Consider the following 17164-nt stretch of genomic DNA (forward strand, 5'->3'; position numbering starts at 1 on the left):
TAAGTTGGAGGTGTCTGTCAAGATGACCTTTCGGTATGAGACAGCTCCCATCGTCACCCCCCGCTGTTACCAGTCGGCCGCTAACCAGGGCTGCAGAGCTGAGTCACTCTGATTTGTCTGCAGCCGGAAGCCCAAGCCCGGTGAGGCACCCGAGCCATCAACCAGCATTGTAGCGGGCGCATGTGCAGTAGGCCCAGCTGAGGCACTGCTGCAGCTAATTCTATACAGCCCAAGCGACGCTGCCTTGCTGGAAAGATGTGGCCAGGTGTCGAACACGGTGCGCACTCGGTGTCGATAAACGAGCCGTCATAGCCACAGAGTCCAGTAGCCCCAGAAAGGAAACTGACTGACTGGGCAGTAATGAGCTCTTGGTCCAGTTGACCGTGAGACCCAGGCTTTCCAGATGACTGAGGAGCACTGTTCTGTGAGATAAGAGTTATATCTCTGACTGTGCCAGAATCAGCCAATCGTCCAAATAGTTCAGAAATCCGCATGCCCTGATTTCTCAAGGGGGCGAGAGCTGCATCCATGCACTTTGTAAATGTACGGGGTGCTAAAGACAGGCTGAACGGGAGGACGGTGCATTGATATACCTGACCATCGAAGGCGAATCTCAAGAATGGCCTGCGATGGGGTATTATCTGAATCTGAAAGTAGGCGTCTTTCAGATTGAGAGAGATAAACCAGTCCCTCGGGCGAATTTGCGCGAGAATTTGTCTGGTCGTGAGCATTTTGAACGATCTTCAAGAGAAGATAATCACAAGAGCCAGGTTTAGAAGGAAAAACAGGTAGTCTTTAGTTAGTTTTCTTTCCTGAGCACAAACAAAGGATCCAGCATAAGTGCTGGGTTGAGCAAGATACACATCCACACTGGATGAGGCAGGCAAAAGAGTCCAATAATATTAAACAAAGATTACTGGTGAAGCTGGTCAAAAGGTCTGAGCAAAAGTCTTCCACGTTAGACAAAATGGGAAAACACAAAAGCATAGGCTAGGCTAGAAAACTTCAAGACTGAGCAAAGATACAAGCAAATGCAAGCCTTTAAATATACACCTGTTAACACACTAACTAGCTAGGCACAGGTGATTTCATTGAACCAATAATGAGCAGTGGATTAGGAGGAAGATGTGGAAGGTCTTGTGCTGTTAGTCTCCCTCTGCTGGACAGACCGTGGTGTGACAGGCCCGCATACCTCTTGTAGCGGGTTGAAGCACTCCTCAAGGCTACGTGAGCCCTTTTCCATGTCCTTCTGCAGCGCTCGACAAATCTCTTAGCATTAGGGACTCCAACCTCTATCTCTTGGCTGACGAACAATGGTGGCTCGAACCCGAATTGACACTTAAATGGAGATAGACCAGTGGAGGAACTGCGTAAGGTGTTGTGTGCCAGCTCTGCCCAAAGCAAGAAACGGCTCCAAGAGAATGGCTGATGGGACGTGAAGCAGCGGAGATATTTCTCCAACTCCTGATTTATCCGTTCTGTTTGGCCGTTTGACTGAGGGTGGAAACCTGAGGAGAGACTGACAGAAGAGCCCAACAGAGACCAGAATGCTTTCCAGTAACGAGACATAAACTGGGGACCTCGATCAGAAACAATGTCCACTGGAATTCCATGGATTCTTACCACATTCTGAAGAATAAGGTCAGCAGTCTCTTTGGCAGAAGGGAGTTTCGGTAACGGAATGAAGTGTGCGGACTTAGAGAAGTGGTCCACCACCACCACTACACTAGTGTTACCTTCAGATGCTGGTAAACCAGTCATAAAATCCATGGAGATGTGAGACCAGGGATGTTGTGGGATAGGCAAGGGATGTAGAAGGCCAGCAGGGCGCTGATGAGAGGAATTCTGTTGAGCACAGACTGGGCAGGCTTGTACAAAAGATCGGACCACTCGTGTAATCTCTGGCCACAAGAAGCGTCTCTGAATAAAATCCAACGTCCTCTCAGTTCCTGAATGTCCAGCCAGGGCAGAAGCATGACCCCACTGGAGGACTTCGGACCTTACTTCCTTGGGCACAAACAAGCATCCTGCAGGGACTTCATCAGGAATGTTTACACCCCGTAGAGCCTCACACACTGTGTCCTCGATAGATCGATGAACCAGTGCAAGAATGCAGTCTCTGGGGATGATGAACTCTGGATAACGGTCTCTCTGGGAACAATCATACTGGCGTGACAAGGCATCAGCCTTAACATTCTTGGATCCAGGTCTATAAGTGATAACAAAATTAAAACGTGTGAAAAAGAGAGCCCACCTGGCCTGCCGGGGGTTAAGTTGCTTTGCCTGCTGTAGGTAGGACAGGTTTTTGTGATCTGTCCACACAATAAAAGGATGCTTAGCCCCCTCCAGCCAGTGGTGCCACTCTTCCAGTGCAAGTTTCACAGCAAGGAGCTCTCGATTGCCCACATCATAGTTTCTCTCAGCTGGCGACAGGCGTCTGGAAAAGAAAGAACACGGATGGACTCTGTTATCTGTGATAGGCCTTTGGGAGAGCACTGCCCCAACTCCCTCTTCTGAAGCATCCACCTCCACGATAAATGGCAGTTCAGGGTCTGGGTGTACCAGGATTGGGGCAGAAGAAAATAGTCCCTTTAACCTGTCGAACGCCTGCTCAGCCTCAGCAGTCCAGTGGATACGAGTGGGTGATCCCTTAGTAAGAGTGGAGATGGGTGCTGCAATAGTGCTGAAATTGCAAATAAACTTCCTATAGAAATTGGCAAAACCAAGAAATCTTTGTACCTGCTTTAGTGATTTGGGCTGGGGCCAGTTGGTGATGGCGGATACCTTCGTTGGTTCCATCTGGATGCCTTCTTGTGAGACAAAATAGCCTAGGAATGAGACTTGGGGCACATGGAACTCACATTTTTCAAGTTTTACGAAAATGTGATTCTCAAGAAGCTTCCTCAGCACCTGTTGGACATGGTGAATCTGTTCCTGTAGAGTGTCTGAGAAAATCAGTATGTCGTCTAGATAGACAAACACAAAATGGTTCAACATCTCCCTCAAGACGTCATTGATGAAGGCTACCAAGTTGTAAGCACTTCGCAGATCCAACTTTGAAAAGATCTTAGCTTTCTGGAGTAGTTCAAATGCCGAGGACATTAGTGGGAGAGGGTAACGATTCTTAACGGTCACTTTATTGAGCCCACGATAGTCTATACAGGGCCTAAGACTACCGTATTTCTTAGGGACAAAAAAGAAACCAGCACTAGCTGGTGAAGATGACGGGCGAATAAAACCAGTACTCAAAGCATCCTGGATATATTCGTTCATGGCCTTAGTCTCTGGGGCAGAGAGGGAAAATAGGTGACCTCTAGGAGGGAATGCGCCCGGAAGAAGGTCAATAGCACAATTATGTGGTCTATGAGGGGGTACCTTAGTAGCACGTTGTTTGCTAAACACTTCTCTCAAGTCATAGTAATCAGGGGGCATGAGTGTTAGATCTTGTTGCTTATTCAAGGAACTGGCACTCACCTCCTCAATAGCCGCCAGAATTTCTTTACTCCCGACCACAGTGGAAGCAGGAGAGGTACAAGAATCCACGCACGCCGAGCCCCAACGGAGGAGGGTTCCAGAGGTCCAGGAGAATTGAGGGTCGTGAAGCCGTAGCCAGAGGTAACCTAGAATAAGGGGTTCTCTGGAAGACTTAATCAGAAAAACAAAATTCGTTTCATGATGGTTACAATCAATGGTCAAGTATAAAGGAACTGTTTTGAACTTGATTATTCCAGATCCTATTGGTCTGCCATCTAGGGCTTCAACCTTCCAGAACGAAGAGCAAGTCTTGTAAGGGATACACATTTTCTTAGCCAAATTAATGTCCAAAAAGTTATCTACTGCACCTGAATCCACAAATGCTTTCAAAGTCACTGTCTTCTCCCTGGTGTCCCCCCAAGTAAGCGTAGCTGGCAGCAGTAAACGGGAGTGAGGAGCGTCAAACTGAGCAGTTCCACTCGCTAAGGTGCCCACTCCCCTTAGCGAGGCACGAAGAGTGCAAGTGGTTAGAGCCACCAAAATAGAAACACAGACCTTCTCTCATGCGTCTCTCTCTCTCTCTCACCTTAGGAGAAATGCGGGCCCTACCTCTTACCTCTTCCTCCGTCTGTGGAGTAGAATAGGAAACTTCTGGGGCATTGGGGGGGGGGGGGGATGATAACATGGGCATGTCTCGGGTAGTGCTGTGTTTTCTTCTTTCACGAACACGGGTATCAATTTGAACAGCCAAAATTATGAGTTCCTCCAGACTTGTACCCCAATCTCTACTGGCTAATTCATCCTTAACCCCTTCAGAAAGGCCACAATAGAAGGTTGAAATAGGCGCCTCTGAATCCCACTTACTCTCAGAAGCCAAAGTACGGAAATCAATGGCGAAGTCAGCCACAGATTGTTGCCCCTGACGTAGGTCTACTAGTCTCCTTGCTGCCTCACGGCCACTGACTGGATGGTCAAACACTTGTTGAATAGTTTCTGTGAACAATTTTAGATCAAAACAGATGGGGGACTGTTGTCTCCAGAGGGTTGAGGCCCAATCCAGTGCACGATCACTCAACAAGGAGATAATCTTAGTCAATGCAATCTTAGTCCTCTCAGAAGCAAAGGTGGCTGGTTGGAGTTCGAAGATGAGTGACACTTGAGTCAGGAAGCCCTTGCAGGCACCAGGCCTCCCACCGTAGCGCTGTGGGGTTGGAATCTTTGGTTCTTGGGACATTGATGCAGTTAATGGTGGGGTTTCTGGCGCTGGTAGTACCACAGGTTCTCGAGGCAAGCATGCTTGTATTTGTCGCAGCGAGTCCCCAATCTGGTTCACAACGTTTGTCAGTCTCTGGAGCTGTGTCCCATGTGATCCAAGCAAAGCACACTGTTTGCTGATGGCTCCGTGAATCTGTTCAGTATCTGCCAGGTCCATATCTTGTATGGCTCAGTCTTGCTGTCAGGTCTGGGAATCGAACAGTGTGGACTCAATTGGCAGATAATCACAAGAGGCAGGTTTAGAAGGAAAAACAGGTAGTCTTTAATTAGTTTTCTTTCCTGAGCACAAACAAAGGATCCAGCATAAGTGCTGGGTTGAGCAAGATACAAATCCACACTGGATGATGCAGGCAAAAGAGTCCAATAATATTAAACAAAGATTACCAGTGAAGCTGGTCAAAAGGTCTCAGCAAAAGTCTTCCAGGTTAGACAAAATGGGAAAACACAAAAGCATAGGCTAGGCTAGAAAACTTCAAGACTCAGCAAAGATACAAGTAAATACAAGCCTTTAAATATACACCTGTTAACACACTAACTAGCTAGGCACATGTGATTTCATTGAACCAATAATGAGCAGTGGATTAGTAGGAAGATATGGAAGGTCTTGTGCTCTTAGTCTCCCTCTGCTGGACAGACCGTGGTGTGACAACAATACAACAATGTTTAAGAGATGTAAAACTTATCCACCTTATTCCTGACGAGCTTACTGCGTTTTTAATTATGGGTGGCACTTCCGGTTTGAGGAACTCCCATTCAAAAAGACTGAAACGAATCATTTCAAATCATAAGGTTGCCCTACAAATAAAGCTGATCGGTCAGTTTGACTTAATGAGCTTTCAGTTCCCTTTCGTTGTTACTCCGAGTTACGTCGGATGACGACGAATGGGGTTTCGCTTAGAACACCTATCGACTTCGAGTATTACAAAACGAGCCAATGGCAAAGAAATGCCATGGGTCTGTGGAATTTGCATAGCGCATCTCCGCCTTACCTCGTGGGTATAAAAGGAGGACGCCGGCAACATGCAGATATGTTTTCGCTTCGGAGCCAAGAATATTTCTTCACTCCACAGTCATCTCTGACTTCGCTCTACGAGACGAGCCTCTCTCTCCGATGTTGGTGTGACGGCGATCTGCAGCGAGCTCACAGTGCCTGCTGATCTGTGCAGTGATCTGCCAGTGTGTGTGTGTGTCTCCCTGCAGGAGTTTTTTTCTCCTCTCATAAAAGAGCTCGCACTCGGCACGTCTTTTTAAAGACGGCTCGCCCGTGCATTTCTGGTTGCAGCGGACTGGTATCGGACTCTGATGGGCACGATCGCTGTCTAGAGTGTTTGGGCTTTGATCATGCTTGAACAGCGCTCGTGGGTGACTCATGTTCTCGCTGGGAATGTGATCATCGCGTCATATATAGGTCATATATAGGTGAACTCGCAAGAGTGAGAGTCCCCTCATCCACCCCCCGATCTTCAGCTGGTGGTCAGGGTGACCTGAGGGTACAGTCTGGAACAAGGCGCCGACTATGTGTCCGTGACCCCAGCCCCCCTCTTCAATGACGGTGCCCGCTAGTGAACTGCTGATTCCCGCGAGTCTACCCTCTGGTGGCCCGCGTGTTTCAGTCGAAGCTACAGAGGAAGATGCCATGTCTGTTGCAGCATCACTCGTCACAGCTGCCACCTTCCGGCGTGCATACGGCTGTGCCTGAGTCTGATCCAGAGATGACGGCCATGCTTTCCTGGGACGATTGGTTTTTGGGTAAGGCCGCCGACCCTCGTCCACGGCAAACCCCAATACCTTTCTTCCCGGACGTGCATGATGAGATCTCGAAGTCCTAGAAGACCCCCTTGCTCTCCGAGCGACAAAAGTGGCCGTACGCTCCCTGGGTCAGGTGATGCTCACCATTCTGTGGCTGAACCTGTCTGATGTGCTGGATGTCGCGCGGACCCGTCTGTCCGACATTCCCATATCCCAGGTTGGCCTCTTCGGCGGTGCGGTTGAGGACTTGCCCAACAGCTCTCAGCCGCCCATGAGCAGACTGACGTTGACTCTGTCCCGACGGCCCCGCCGTCCGCTCAGATCCCTCGGTCTGCCCACCGCCGAAGGCGCCCTCCCGTGGCTCCCACCGCAATCAATCCTTATCCTCCAAAGAACTGACTTTCCCGTCTCTGAGCACAGAGAGTTCTCGGACGTCACCGAGCGCCGCCCACAAGCCATGCTCTCCTCGTCCCCCTCTGTCCCAGAGGTGGTTGACACGGCGTGCCGTCCATGGACTGCTTCGCCCCTGTCCCCCTCTGTCGCCAGACCCCTGGCAGAGCAGGCCCCCGCGGGACGACCAGCCTGGTCCTCCCCTGGCCTCCTCTGCCAGGGCGCGGTTGCTAACTGTGCCCCCACATCGGGCCGCTATGCCGTCCACGTCTGGGCCAGTTACTCCGCTTCGCTGCCCCTCCGGGGGGACGCCTGTGGTTCGCATGATCCCGCTGGTTCAGCTCCTGGGAGCCTGGTTGCCGTTCAAGATGCTTAACGCCAAATGCGTTTTCGAATATATACGGCCCCAGGATTGGTTTGCAGCGATCGACCTTAAGGACGCCTACTTTCATGTCTCCATTCTTCCTTGACACAGACCGTTCCTTCAGTTTGCTTTCGAGGGGCAGGCATACCAGTACACGGTTCTCCCTTTCGGGCTAGCCCTGTCTCCTCGCATCTTCACGAAGGTCGTTGAGGCTGCCCTTGTTCCCCTTCAGGAACTGAACTATCTCGACGACTGGCTGATCCTAGCTCACTCTCGAGATCAGGTTTGCGAACACAGGGATCTAGTGCTCCGGCACCTAGCACGTCTGGGCCTTCGGGTCAACTGGGAGAAGAGCAAACTATGCCCCGTGCAGAGGAACTCTTTTCTCGGTATGGAAATCGACTCGGTCGCCATGTCCACGCAGCTTACGAGCGAGCGCGTGCAGTCACTGCTGACTTGTCTGAGACAGTTCGAGGGCAAGAGTGCGGTTCCACTGAAAGCTTTTCAGTGGCTCCTGGGGCATATGGCATCTGCAGCCGCAGCAACGCCGCTCGGATTGCTTCATATGAGACCGCTTCAGCTTTGGCTTCACGACCGAGTCCCGAGGTGGGCATGGCACACGGCACCTTCCGAGTAACAGTTACTCCGACCTGCCGTCAGACCTTCACCCCGTGGTCGAACCTCAGTTTTCTACGGGCCGGAGTGCCTCTGGAACGAGCTTTGCGGCATGTTGTTGTAACGACAGATGCCTCCTCCACGGGCTGGGGCGCCATGTGCAATGGACGTGCTGCCGTGGGCTCCTGGATAGGACCCCAGCGCCTATGGCACATCAATTGCCTCGAGTTGCTGGCTGTACGTTTTGCTCTGCTCCGCTTCCGGGCCGTACTCAAGAGCCAACACGTACTAGTCCGATCAGACAAGATCGCGACTGTAGCGTACATCAACCACCAAGGTGGTCTGCGCTCCCGCCATATGTCGCACCTCGCCCGCCACCTCCTTTTATGGAGTCAGAAGCATCTGAGGTCGCTTCGTGCCATTTATTTCCCCGGAGCTCTGAACTGTGTAGCCGACGAGCTCTCACGGTTCCAGCTCCTCCCGGGGGAATGGCGGCTCCATCCCCGGTCGGTTCAGCTGATTTGGGACCAGTTCGGGGACGCTCAGATAGATCTATTTGCCTCTCACGACTCGACCCATTGTGCCCAGTTTTATTCCCTGACCGAGGGCACGCTCGGCACGGATGCTCTGGCACACAGCTGGCCGCAGGGTCGCAAGTATGCGTTTCCCCCAGTGAGCCTTCTTGCGCAGACCTTGCGCAAGGTCAGGGAGGACGGGGAGCAGGTCATTCTGGTTGCGCCTAACTGGCCCAACCGGACCTGGTTCTCCGAACTTGTACTCCTCGCGACAGCACCTCCTTGGCCCATTCCTCTGAGGAAGGACCTCCTTTCTCAGGGACGGGGCACCCTGTGGCACCCTCGTCCCGATCTTTGGAACCTCCACGTGTGGCTCCTGGATGAAACGAGGTAGGTTTGAGTACCCTACCACCACCGGTGGTGGCTACCATCACTTCCGCTAGAGCTTCGTCCACGAGACATCTCTATGCGTTGAAGTGGAACCTCTTCGTCAACTGGTGCTCTTCTCACCGAGAAGACCCCCGGAGATGTTCGATCAGTGTCGTGCTTTCCTTCCTACAAGATGGGTTGGAGCGAAGGCTGTCTCCCTCCACCCTAAAAGTCTATGTCGCCGCCATTGCCGCACAGCATGACTTTGTTGAAGGTAAGTCGTTGGGGAGGCACGACCTGATCGTCTGGTTCCTGAGAGGAGCGAGGAGACTAAATCCTCCTCGCCCTACTCTCGTTCCTTCTTGGGACCTCTCAGTGGTTCTAACTGCCCTGCAGAGTGCTCCCTTTGAGCCTCTACAATCAGTTGAGCTTAAGTTCCTGTCAATGAAGACAGCGCTCCTGGTTGCACTGGCCTCCATCAAGAGGGTAGGGGACCTGCACGCATTCTCCGTTGACGAAGCGTGCCTGGAGTTCAGGCCGGCTTACTCTCACGTGATCCTGAGACCCCGGCCTGGATAGGTGCCCAAGGTTCCTACCACTCCCTTCTGGGACCAGGTGGTGAACCTGCAAGCGCTGCCCCTGGAGGAGGCAGACCCAGCCTTGGCACTGCTCTGTCCAGTATGCGCTCTCCGCGCCTATGTGACAGGACGCAGTGTTTCAGGACCTCAGACCAGCTCTTTGTCTGTTATGGTGGGAAGCTGAAGGGAAAGGCTCTCTCCAAGCAAAGGTTGTCTCACTGGATAGTGGACGCCATTACCTTGGCATACCAGCAGCAAGGTCGACCGTGCCCCCTTGGTGTGACCGCCCACTCCACCCGGAGTGTGGCGTCCTCTTGGGCTCTAGCGCATGGCGCCTCGCTAACAGACATCTGCAGAGCTGCAGGCTGGGCGACACCTAACACATTCACCAGATTCTACAATCTCCGAGTGGAGCCAGTGTCCTCTCATGTACTCGCTTCAACCAGCTAGTACTGGATCCGCTCAGGTGTCTTCGCTTGCTCGCCATTCCACTCCACGGACTAGATACGTGCAATATTTTCCTCAGGTGAGCTTCTCCAAAAGCCCTGAGTTCCTCCAGCACTCCTGACGTCGGCGCCAGTGTCTATTGCCTGCGCGTCGGCTAGGTGCCTCCCGTGTGCATGGTGCCTCCTCTGAGCGACCCCCACATGTGTATTTCCACTGTAAGCCTCTCTGAGCATGTGTCTTTCCCTTGGCAAGCCACCTTGCCACCCCTGGGGTTGAAATATTCCACCTGCGGCTGGACACCCCAGTGTTCTCCATATGCATCCCTCTGGGTCATATGTGTATTTTCTAAGTCCCCCCCTCTGGGTTGGCAATTATTGCATATTTCCTCTAAACTATGGGATATGCTCCCCAGTGTACCTTGGTATTCCTGTGCTAGATAGGAGTCCTTCGTCCGTGCAAAACTCACGACAAGGATCTCAGATTTACGCAGGGCACTGGAAGACAGCCGAGAAGGTGGCGTGATTAGACTGGTAACCCCATTCGTCGTCATCCGACGTAACTCGGAGTGACAACAACAGGGAACGTCTCGGTTACGTATGTAACCCACGTTCCCTGAGTAGGGGAGTTACGTCTTCCTGCCACTTTCCGCTGTACCGCGGGGATCGCCTGAGCTCAGTCTTGGCTCCTCAGCGAAGAAACATATCTGCATGTTGCCGGCGTCCTCCTTTTATACCTACGAGGTAAGGCGGAGATACGCTATGCAAATTCCCCAGACCCATGGCATTTCTTTGCCATTGGCTCATTTTGTAATACTCGAAGTCCATAGGTGTTCTAAGCGAAACCCCATTCGTCGTCATCCGACGTAACATAAGTAACCGAGACGTTTTCTTTCATGTTTTATCTAAGAATAACATCAGAATAACGTAACACTTGGTATTTTAACGTGACAGGTTTTAACAAGAATATCTATAGTAAGAGCTCTGCATTCTTTTCCTCATGATTATTTTCTTTTTTACTTTTGAATTTCGCTGTAATGGTATGATAAAGGTCAACATATACGGCACATTTGTGGTCTGTTCTCCCGATTTAATTTACGATGCATACCAATTCTCTGGAATACTCCCCAAATCCTCACGTCTCTTTCCAGGTTTGGTTTCACAGGTAAATACAATTTATTATCTGTCAAAATGACTGAAATCACTTTAAAATAGTATCACGCAATGCTGAGGTAAAACATTTTTTTATTATTAAGGCAACGTATGTTACATAATACAGATTACCACCGATTTTGCTGTGGAAAGATACTTTTTAATAGATTATTCATGGTCTGTTGAAAGTACCTTTTTATGCTTTTACACTTTTAAATGTCCTTTTAATGTTCAATGGTTGAAGGGTAAGTAGAATAATGTAATGTCATTGTACATGGTTTAAAAATATATTATTGCGTCCAGAGCTAGTCTTTCACTGATTGTTTACAGCTTAACGGAAGTTACACCCATAATTCGCGCAAAGCGAATTATTATTACATTTACTTCAGAAAAATCATTGACGTTTTCACAGCAAAAAGAGACTATAAAGTAGGATTCATAGTAAAAGCCTGACATTTGTGTGCTGCCTTAAGGAAGGTTTCTTTTTTAAAGAAAAAGGTAAATTTCTCAGGCAATGTAATTTTATTTTAAATGAGTAATATCACATTTTGTGCGGCTAGGTCTGTAGTCTTGTGTTACTTATTTTTTTTTCATATTAATGCCAGTAATGGATTTCATAACATTTTATTGCAGTTCTATCTGTCCTACCATCTTTATATTGTTGCCTGTGCTGGAGCTGGTGCCACTGTGATCGCGCTGGTAAGATTTCATGTTAAATGTTCATTAATTGTTTTCTTAAGTAACTTGTTTATATCAAGAATAATAGTTGAAAATGGTCTAAATTGCTTTGTAAAGAATTGCGTTGATGTGTAGAGAAAACGGTACAATATAGTGCCACGGTACTATTTTGCAATATTCTGTCATCAGTTCAGGATCTTTAGGCACAGATTGACCTATCTGTACTTTTATGGGGAAGTGGTGCAATTTTTGTTGTAAAGTTGCTACTGTACATCTAAAACAATGTTTGGTCTCACCCACTGGTTTGTCTCTCTTCCATTCAGCTCATCTATGTGATGGCCACAACATATAACTTTGCTGTGTTGAAGTTTAAGAGCCACAACCACAGTCACACCGCTAAATTTTGAGCTTTTTGTACGAGGGCAACTGCAAAGTCGTTCTCAAAGATAGAGAGAAAAAGAGATAGAGTGTAAAAGAGGTCAGGAAAAAGGTAAGGTAGAGAATAAATAGAGAATTGTTCATTCTAATTGAATTGGAATTATTGTATAGACAATGTAGTGCATATTAATGTTATTGTCTAATGTTTCTGTACTAGTTTGACAAAGTGTGATCTTTTGACAAAAAGACAATACATTTCACTCACTTAATGTTTCCCATACATTTTTACCTGTGTTAATCTAGGACCAAATTCATCAAATACAATCCAGAATAATGTATTTTATTTACAGTTAATGAGAAAATTACATTTAAGTAGGCTTAGTGAGAATGTAACTATTCTGTCAGTCCGACACCTACTGGACAGGATTAAAACTAGAAAAAAACATAGTATTTTGTGATTATTTTGTGATAATTATGTTTATCACAAAATACTGATAACACATAAGTGATAATTATGTCCCCATTGGATTATATCGCCCTGAGGCACCAGTAGTCCATAATTCAGTCAGATAGAAAAGACAAGTACGGTAGATGAGAAGAGCATAGTTATTGCTGCTATGAAAGCTAATATGAATGTTGTGTTAATGCTCAAAAATGAAACTTTTACTTATGCTACATGTACCTGTGAAGGATGTGACTGTACTTTTTAACTCCTCATGTGATGTTTTGCATTCATGGAAATTACAAAAAAATAGCAATCTTTCAGAGCCTTTATTGTTACATCCAACTACTACTTACTTTAGTATTCTGTTTATTATACAATTAAAACAGTATATATATTCTGTACCTTTTGCATCATTCTCAAACCAGTATAGTTCCTGTTTTCTGAAAGAAGAAATAAACAATTATTGTTAAGAAGTTAATTTATTTTTATTTGATAGACCAGCTCACCTTTTTTTTACCTTTCTTTGGATACCACCAGTAGTTTTTGCATCATCTTTTATTTGCTAAAGCTAACATGAAATAATAACATTTATTATTTCAATAATATTTCATGTGATGCTGGATACACTGAAAAAAGTTAAATAACTGTCATTTATTTAAAGTGCATTTCAATATTGGTCTAATCGAAAATCATGGTTTCTGGGTTTAAACCCGTTTCGTTCAGTTTGTCTAAAAGCAAATAACACTACCCAAAACAATTAAAAGACAAAACAAATTTTTTTTAATTTGTATTTATGTGTACTGATGTGAAGAAAACATACTGTCTAGCTTTACTGACTGCTGAAATTGTTGTGGGTTTTATTAATTTTTTCAGGTGCAAAACAGAAAATATGAAGCATATTTTAAAAAGACATTATAGTAAACTAAATTAAACATGAACTAACAAAATGGTTTTAGTTTCATCTCAAGTGAAAATTTTACTTTCATAGTATAAGTGAATTTAGCTTTTTTATGGTGAAATTAAGATGTAAAAAGCCACATTTAAACCCCGACTTAAACTCACAGGCCATCTTATTCTTAAATGACAACGATTCAGCTTTGTCTATTAACTCTTTGACAAGTATGATCACAGCGAAACATTTAAATCTGCGTTGACGCTGTTGCTGACCCAGAGAGAACAGCTGTCATGTGTATGAAACAGCTTCAGTCTTTTCAAATACACAATATCATTATTTGTTACAATAATGCAAATTATCCCAATTATTACATAATTACACAAGTAACATTAAAAAAAAATTATGTCGTTGAATCAGTCATTCAAGAGATTTATTCAAAAACACTGATTCATCCAGCAATGTGTAAAAATCCACTGAAGGCAAGTTGTATAGAGAAAAAAAAAAACATGACGCTTGTTGTGGTTTACAATCTTTCTGAAAAATAACTTTGATGCCAGATCTTTGATGCCAGATGCAATCTTTGATGCCAGAAATAATTAGACTTTATTTTCGAACGCCGTCCGGTTACATAGAACGGCGCTCTAACGCTCTGGCCCTCCGGCCCACTGGCCCTCTGGCCTTCCAGCGCACTCTCAAGTATTTTTTGGTTCAGAGTTATATACATACATCTTCTTCCAAAGAAGGTAACACACCCTATAGATAGTTTTGGTTGAAGGTCATTTACCATGTGACTTCTCAGAATAGAATTTTCTGCAGCAAACAACATTCCATTCAAGGTCTTTCACATACACAGAGGAAATCCAAAGTCACAGACAGAAGAAATAATTGTGTCCAAATATATAGCTAAATTACTTGTTTTCTAAATAATAAAATCTTCAACATGCTTACCAACAGAGATTACATTGAAACAAGACTTGACAAGGATACATGGCAAACATGAGGGCTTAAATGCACAGACTAATGACAAGGGACACCTGTAAACAATGAACAGACCATTAACCAATGACAAGACACATGGCAGGATCACATGACAAACAAGGAATCACATGATAAACATGAAACATGACATGAAAAAACCAAAACCTGACAGAGACAAGGCAAATCGTGACACAATGAAACAAGTGAAGTCTTTCTGAGTTAGTCATTGAATCATTCATTTTTAAACAGATTTTATTAAACATTTTTATTAAAAATAATTAAATATTTGTATGCTGCAATTAACGTTTTGTCAGAACCTCTAGTACACAACATGCTATTTTGTTTAGTTGCCTATTCCGAATTATGGGAGAATCATGATCTCTCTTTAAAAATAAAAAAATAAAAAATAGATTTTCAATTTATCCAGAATCATGCAGCTCTAATATTACATAAAAAAAATGAAGGTTTGAACCAAACCATAAATATAATGAATGAAGTAACTGCAATAAAGTGCATGACAGAGCATACAACAAAAACATTCTTTAATAATAATCCAACGAGAGATTTCAGGAGTGTAGTATAACACCCACATAAAGACGTAAATAAGACCGAACAAAGGACTGAATGACTTGAAGGCTTAAATAGACTGAGTAATCGAAGGAAAATTAGGAACTATGGAAACTAAAAAACACAGGGAACCAGAACAGGGAAAACAGAACTAAAACACAATGAAACAAAACAGACACAGACCTACACATTACAGTGACACAATTAAAATATTTTTTTCTCTCTGTATTCTGATCAACTAATAATGATTTCTGTGTGATGCAGCTATAATAATTCACTGAGATTAAGTTACTTAATAGGTTCTTAGGGCAACCAATTAATACTGTCTACCCTTATAGCTGGCTTTGGCTAACTGACCCACTCATGACTAATCCTTCCCTCCACCTGTTTCTTCCTCTTTCTTTCTCCCTCTCCATCTCTTTGTCTATTTTGTTTGTCTTCTTTCCCATCTCTACTGTTCACAGATACACTACCTGATGATCCTGGCAGCAAACTGGGCTTACCTAAAGGGAGCATGTCAGCAGACCCATGACTACCAGGACATCAAGACCAGGGATGATCAAGAATTGCAGGATGTGCAGTCACGCTCCAAGGAGGGTCTAAACTCATACTAATAGTTCTCTCTGCTCTGCTATGTTCTACCCCACCTCTACCTAACCTGCTCTCTAGACCACACCAAAAAAACCTATACACAAACACACAGCCGCTGCAATGACCTGCCACTTTCAGATGGAACATTGCACAAACTAACACTGCTAAGCAGTGCGCTATCCTGACTATACATCATAACGGTGGTATAAGTTGGCTATAATCATGATGAAACACGTGCAGGCAAGTTGTTTAACATCTGTAACAAATAATAAGTGGAATCATCCATGATACAGTTAATAGTGATATGATGTGTTTTGCTCATCGACTTCATGGTATAAATAAAACACTGGTATAAAAGTGCGTGTATACTAGTATTGTACTGTCATTTTGCATTGATAATTTTTTTAATTGGTAGAAAGTGTATGTTCAAGTGTAGAGTCATGGTTATAACTGGGTTATATTTTAAATTATGATGCATGGTCTTGGTGAAACGCTGCTTATATGATAGATTGTCTGCACTAACTCCTCACAAACATTTAACAGGAACTTCCTTTTTGGTGTTTTATACATATATATATATATATAAATGCGTAAAAGTGAATTACTCTTTATTATTATTATTATTATTATTATTATCATTATTGGTGCCAGGTTGTGTATTGAAAATGTCTGTTCATTTAGAATCTTTCTCTGGGCTCTCTCTCTATCTTAGATATCTGAATTCACCTCTTTTTCCAACTCTCTTACTTTTTTTTCTTTTTTGAGGGTTGGGGGAATAATGCCGGTTGCTGACAAATTGCACTAATCTTGTAATAGAAAGCAGGTACATTAACACACACACAAACACACACACACACACACGCACGCACGCACTTACACGCACACACACACACACACACACACACACACACACCAGTAAAAACATTTCTCTTTACAGGATATTTTCTCAAACCTGTCAGTCTTGGGTATTATCTAGTACTAAACCCTCAAAATAATATCCAGAAAACAGTATCTGACTGATATATATCTGTGAGGCAGAACAATTTATATGTCTTTGTTTTATGAAAAAAATAAACAAAATTATTTCCTATTAATGTATAACAGAAACGTCTCGGGTTACGTATGTAACCCTTGTTCCCTGAGAAAGGGAACGAGACACTGCGTCGGTGACAACACTAGGGGAACGCCCTTCAGCGTAGCACGTCTGAATATATGAATGAAACCGAATCCAATCCTATTGGCGTTGCGTGATGACGTAGCGTGTGACGGCATAAGCGGATGTGTACAAAAGCACGCCGGCACACAGAAAATGTCAGCTTTTGCTATGAAGCAAGTGCTCCAAGCAGGGTGAGGTGTGGCGAACCGACGCAGTGTCTCGTTCCCTTTCTCAGGGAACAAGGGTTACATACGTAACCCGAGACGTTCCCTTTCGAGGGAACTCGAACTGCGTCGGTGACGACACTAGGGGAACGAGATACCCACTATGCCACAACGAACCCCGCTCATCCTAGTGTGAAGCTGTCTTCAGGCACAACTTAGGACAAAAGCACTCGTGCACCGGGTGTAGAGGGAAGGTCCAGACTGTAAAACCTCATGAATGTGTGCGGAGTGGCCCAGCCAGCCGCCTCACATATGTCATGTATGGAAACCCCTGAAAGGAGGGCTCTAGAGGACGCCATGCCTCTGGTGGAGTGAGCCCTCACGGCCA

The 17164-nt window shown here is 45.5% G+C and overlaps 1 protein-coding gene across 2 annotated transcripts in view; it reads left to right on the top strand.

Annotated features, from left to right (window-relative positions):
- Positions 1-16558, top strand: part of gpm6ba (glycoprotein M6Ba) — a 121500-nt gene extending 104942 nt beyond the window's left edge. The window contains exons 6-7 of one of the 2 annotated variants that reach the window (XM_077232268.1): positions 11558-11623; positions 15330-16558. In XM_077232268.1, coding sequence (XP_077088383.1) covers positions 11558-11623; positions 15330-15479 — 216 coding nt within the window. In that variant the 3' untranslated portion in view covers positions 15480-16558. Of the gene's footprint in view, positions 1-11557; positions 11624-11925; positions 12891-15329 lie in introns of those variants that run through there. The other variant, XM_077232270.1, reaches the window with a different exon arrangement.
- The last annotated feature ends 606 nt before the right edge of the window (positions 16559-17164 follow it).

Source organism: Siphateles boraxobius, unplaced genomic scaffold, assembly GCF_051911475.1.
Source record: "Siphateles boraxobius isolate OS27281-9 unplaced genomic scaffold, OSU_SipBor_1 17, whole genome shotgun sequence".
NCBI lineage: Eukaryota > Metazoa > Chordata > Actinopteri > Cypriniformes > Leuciscidae > Siphateles > Siphateles boraxobius.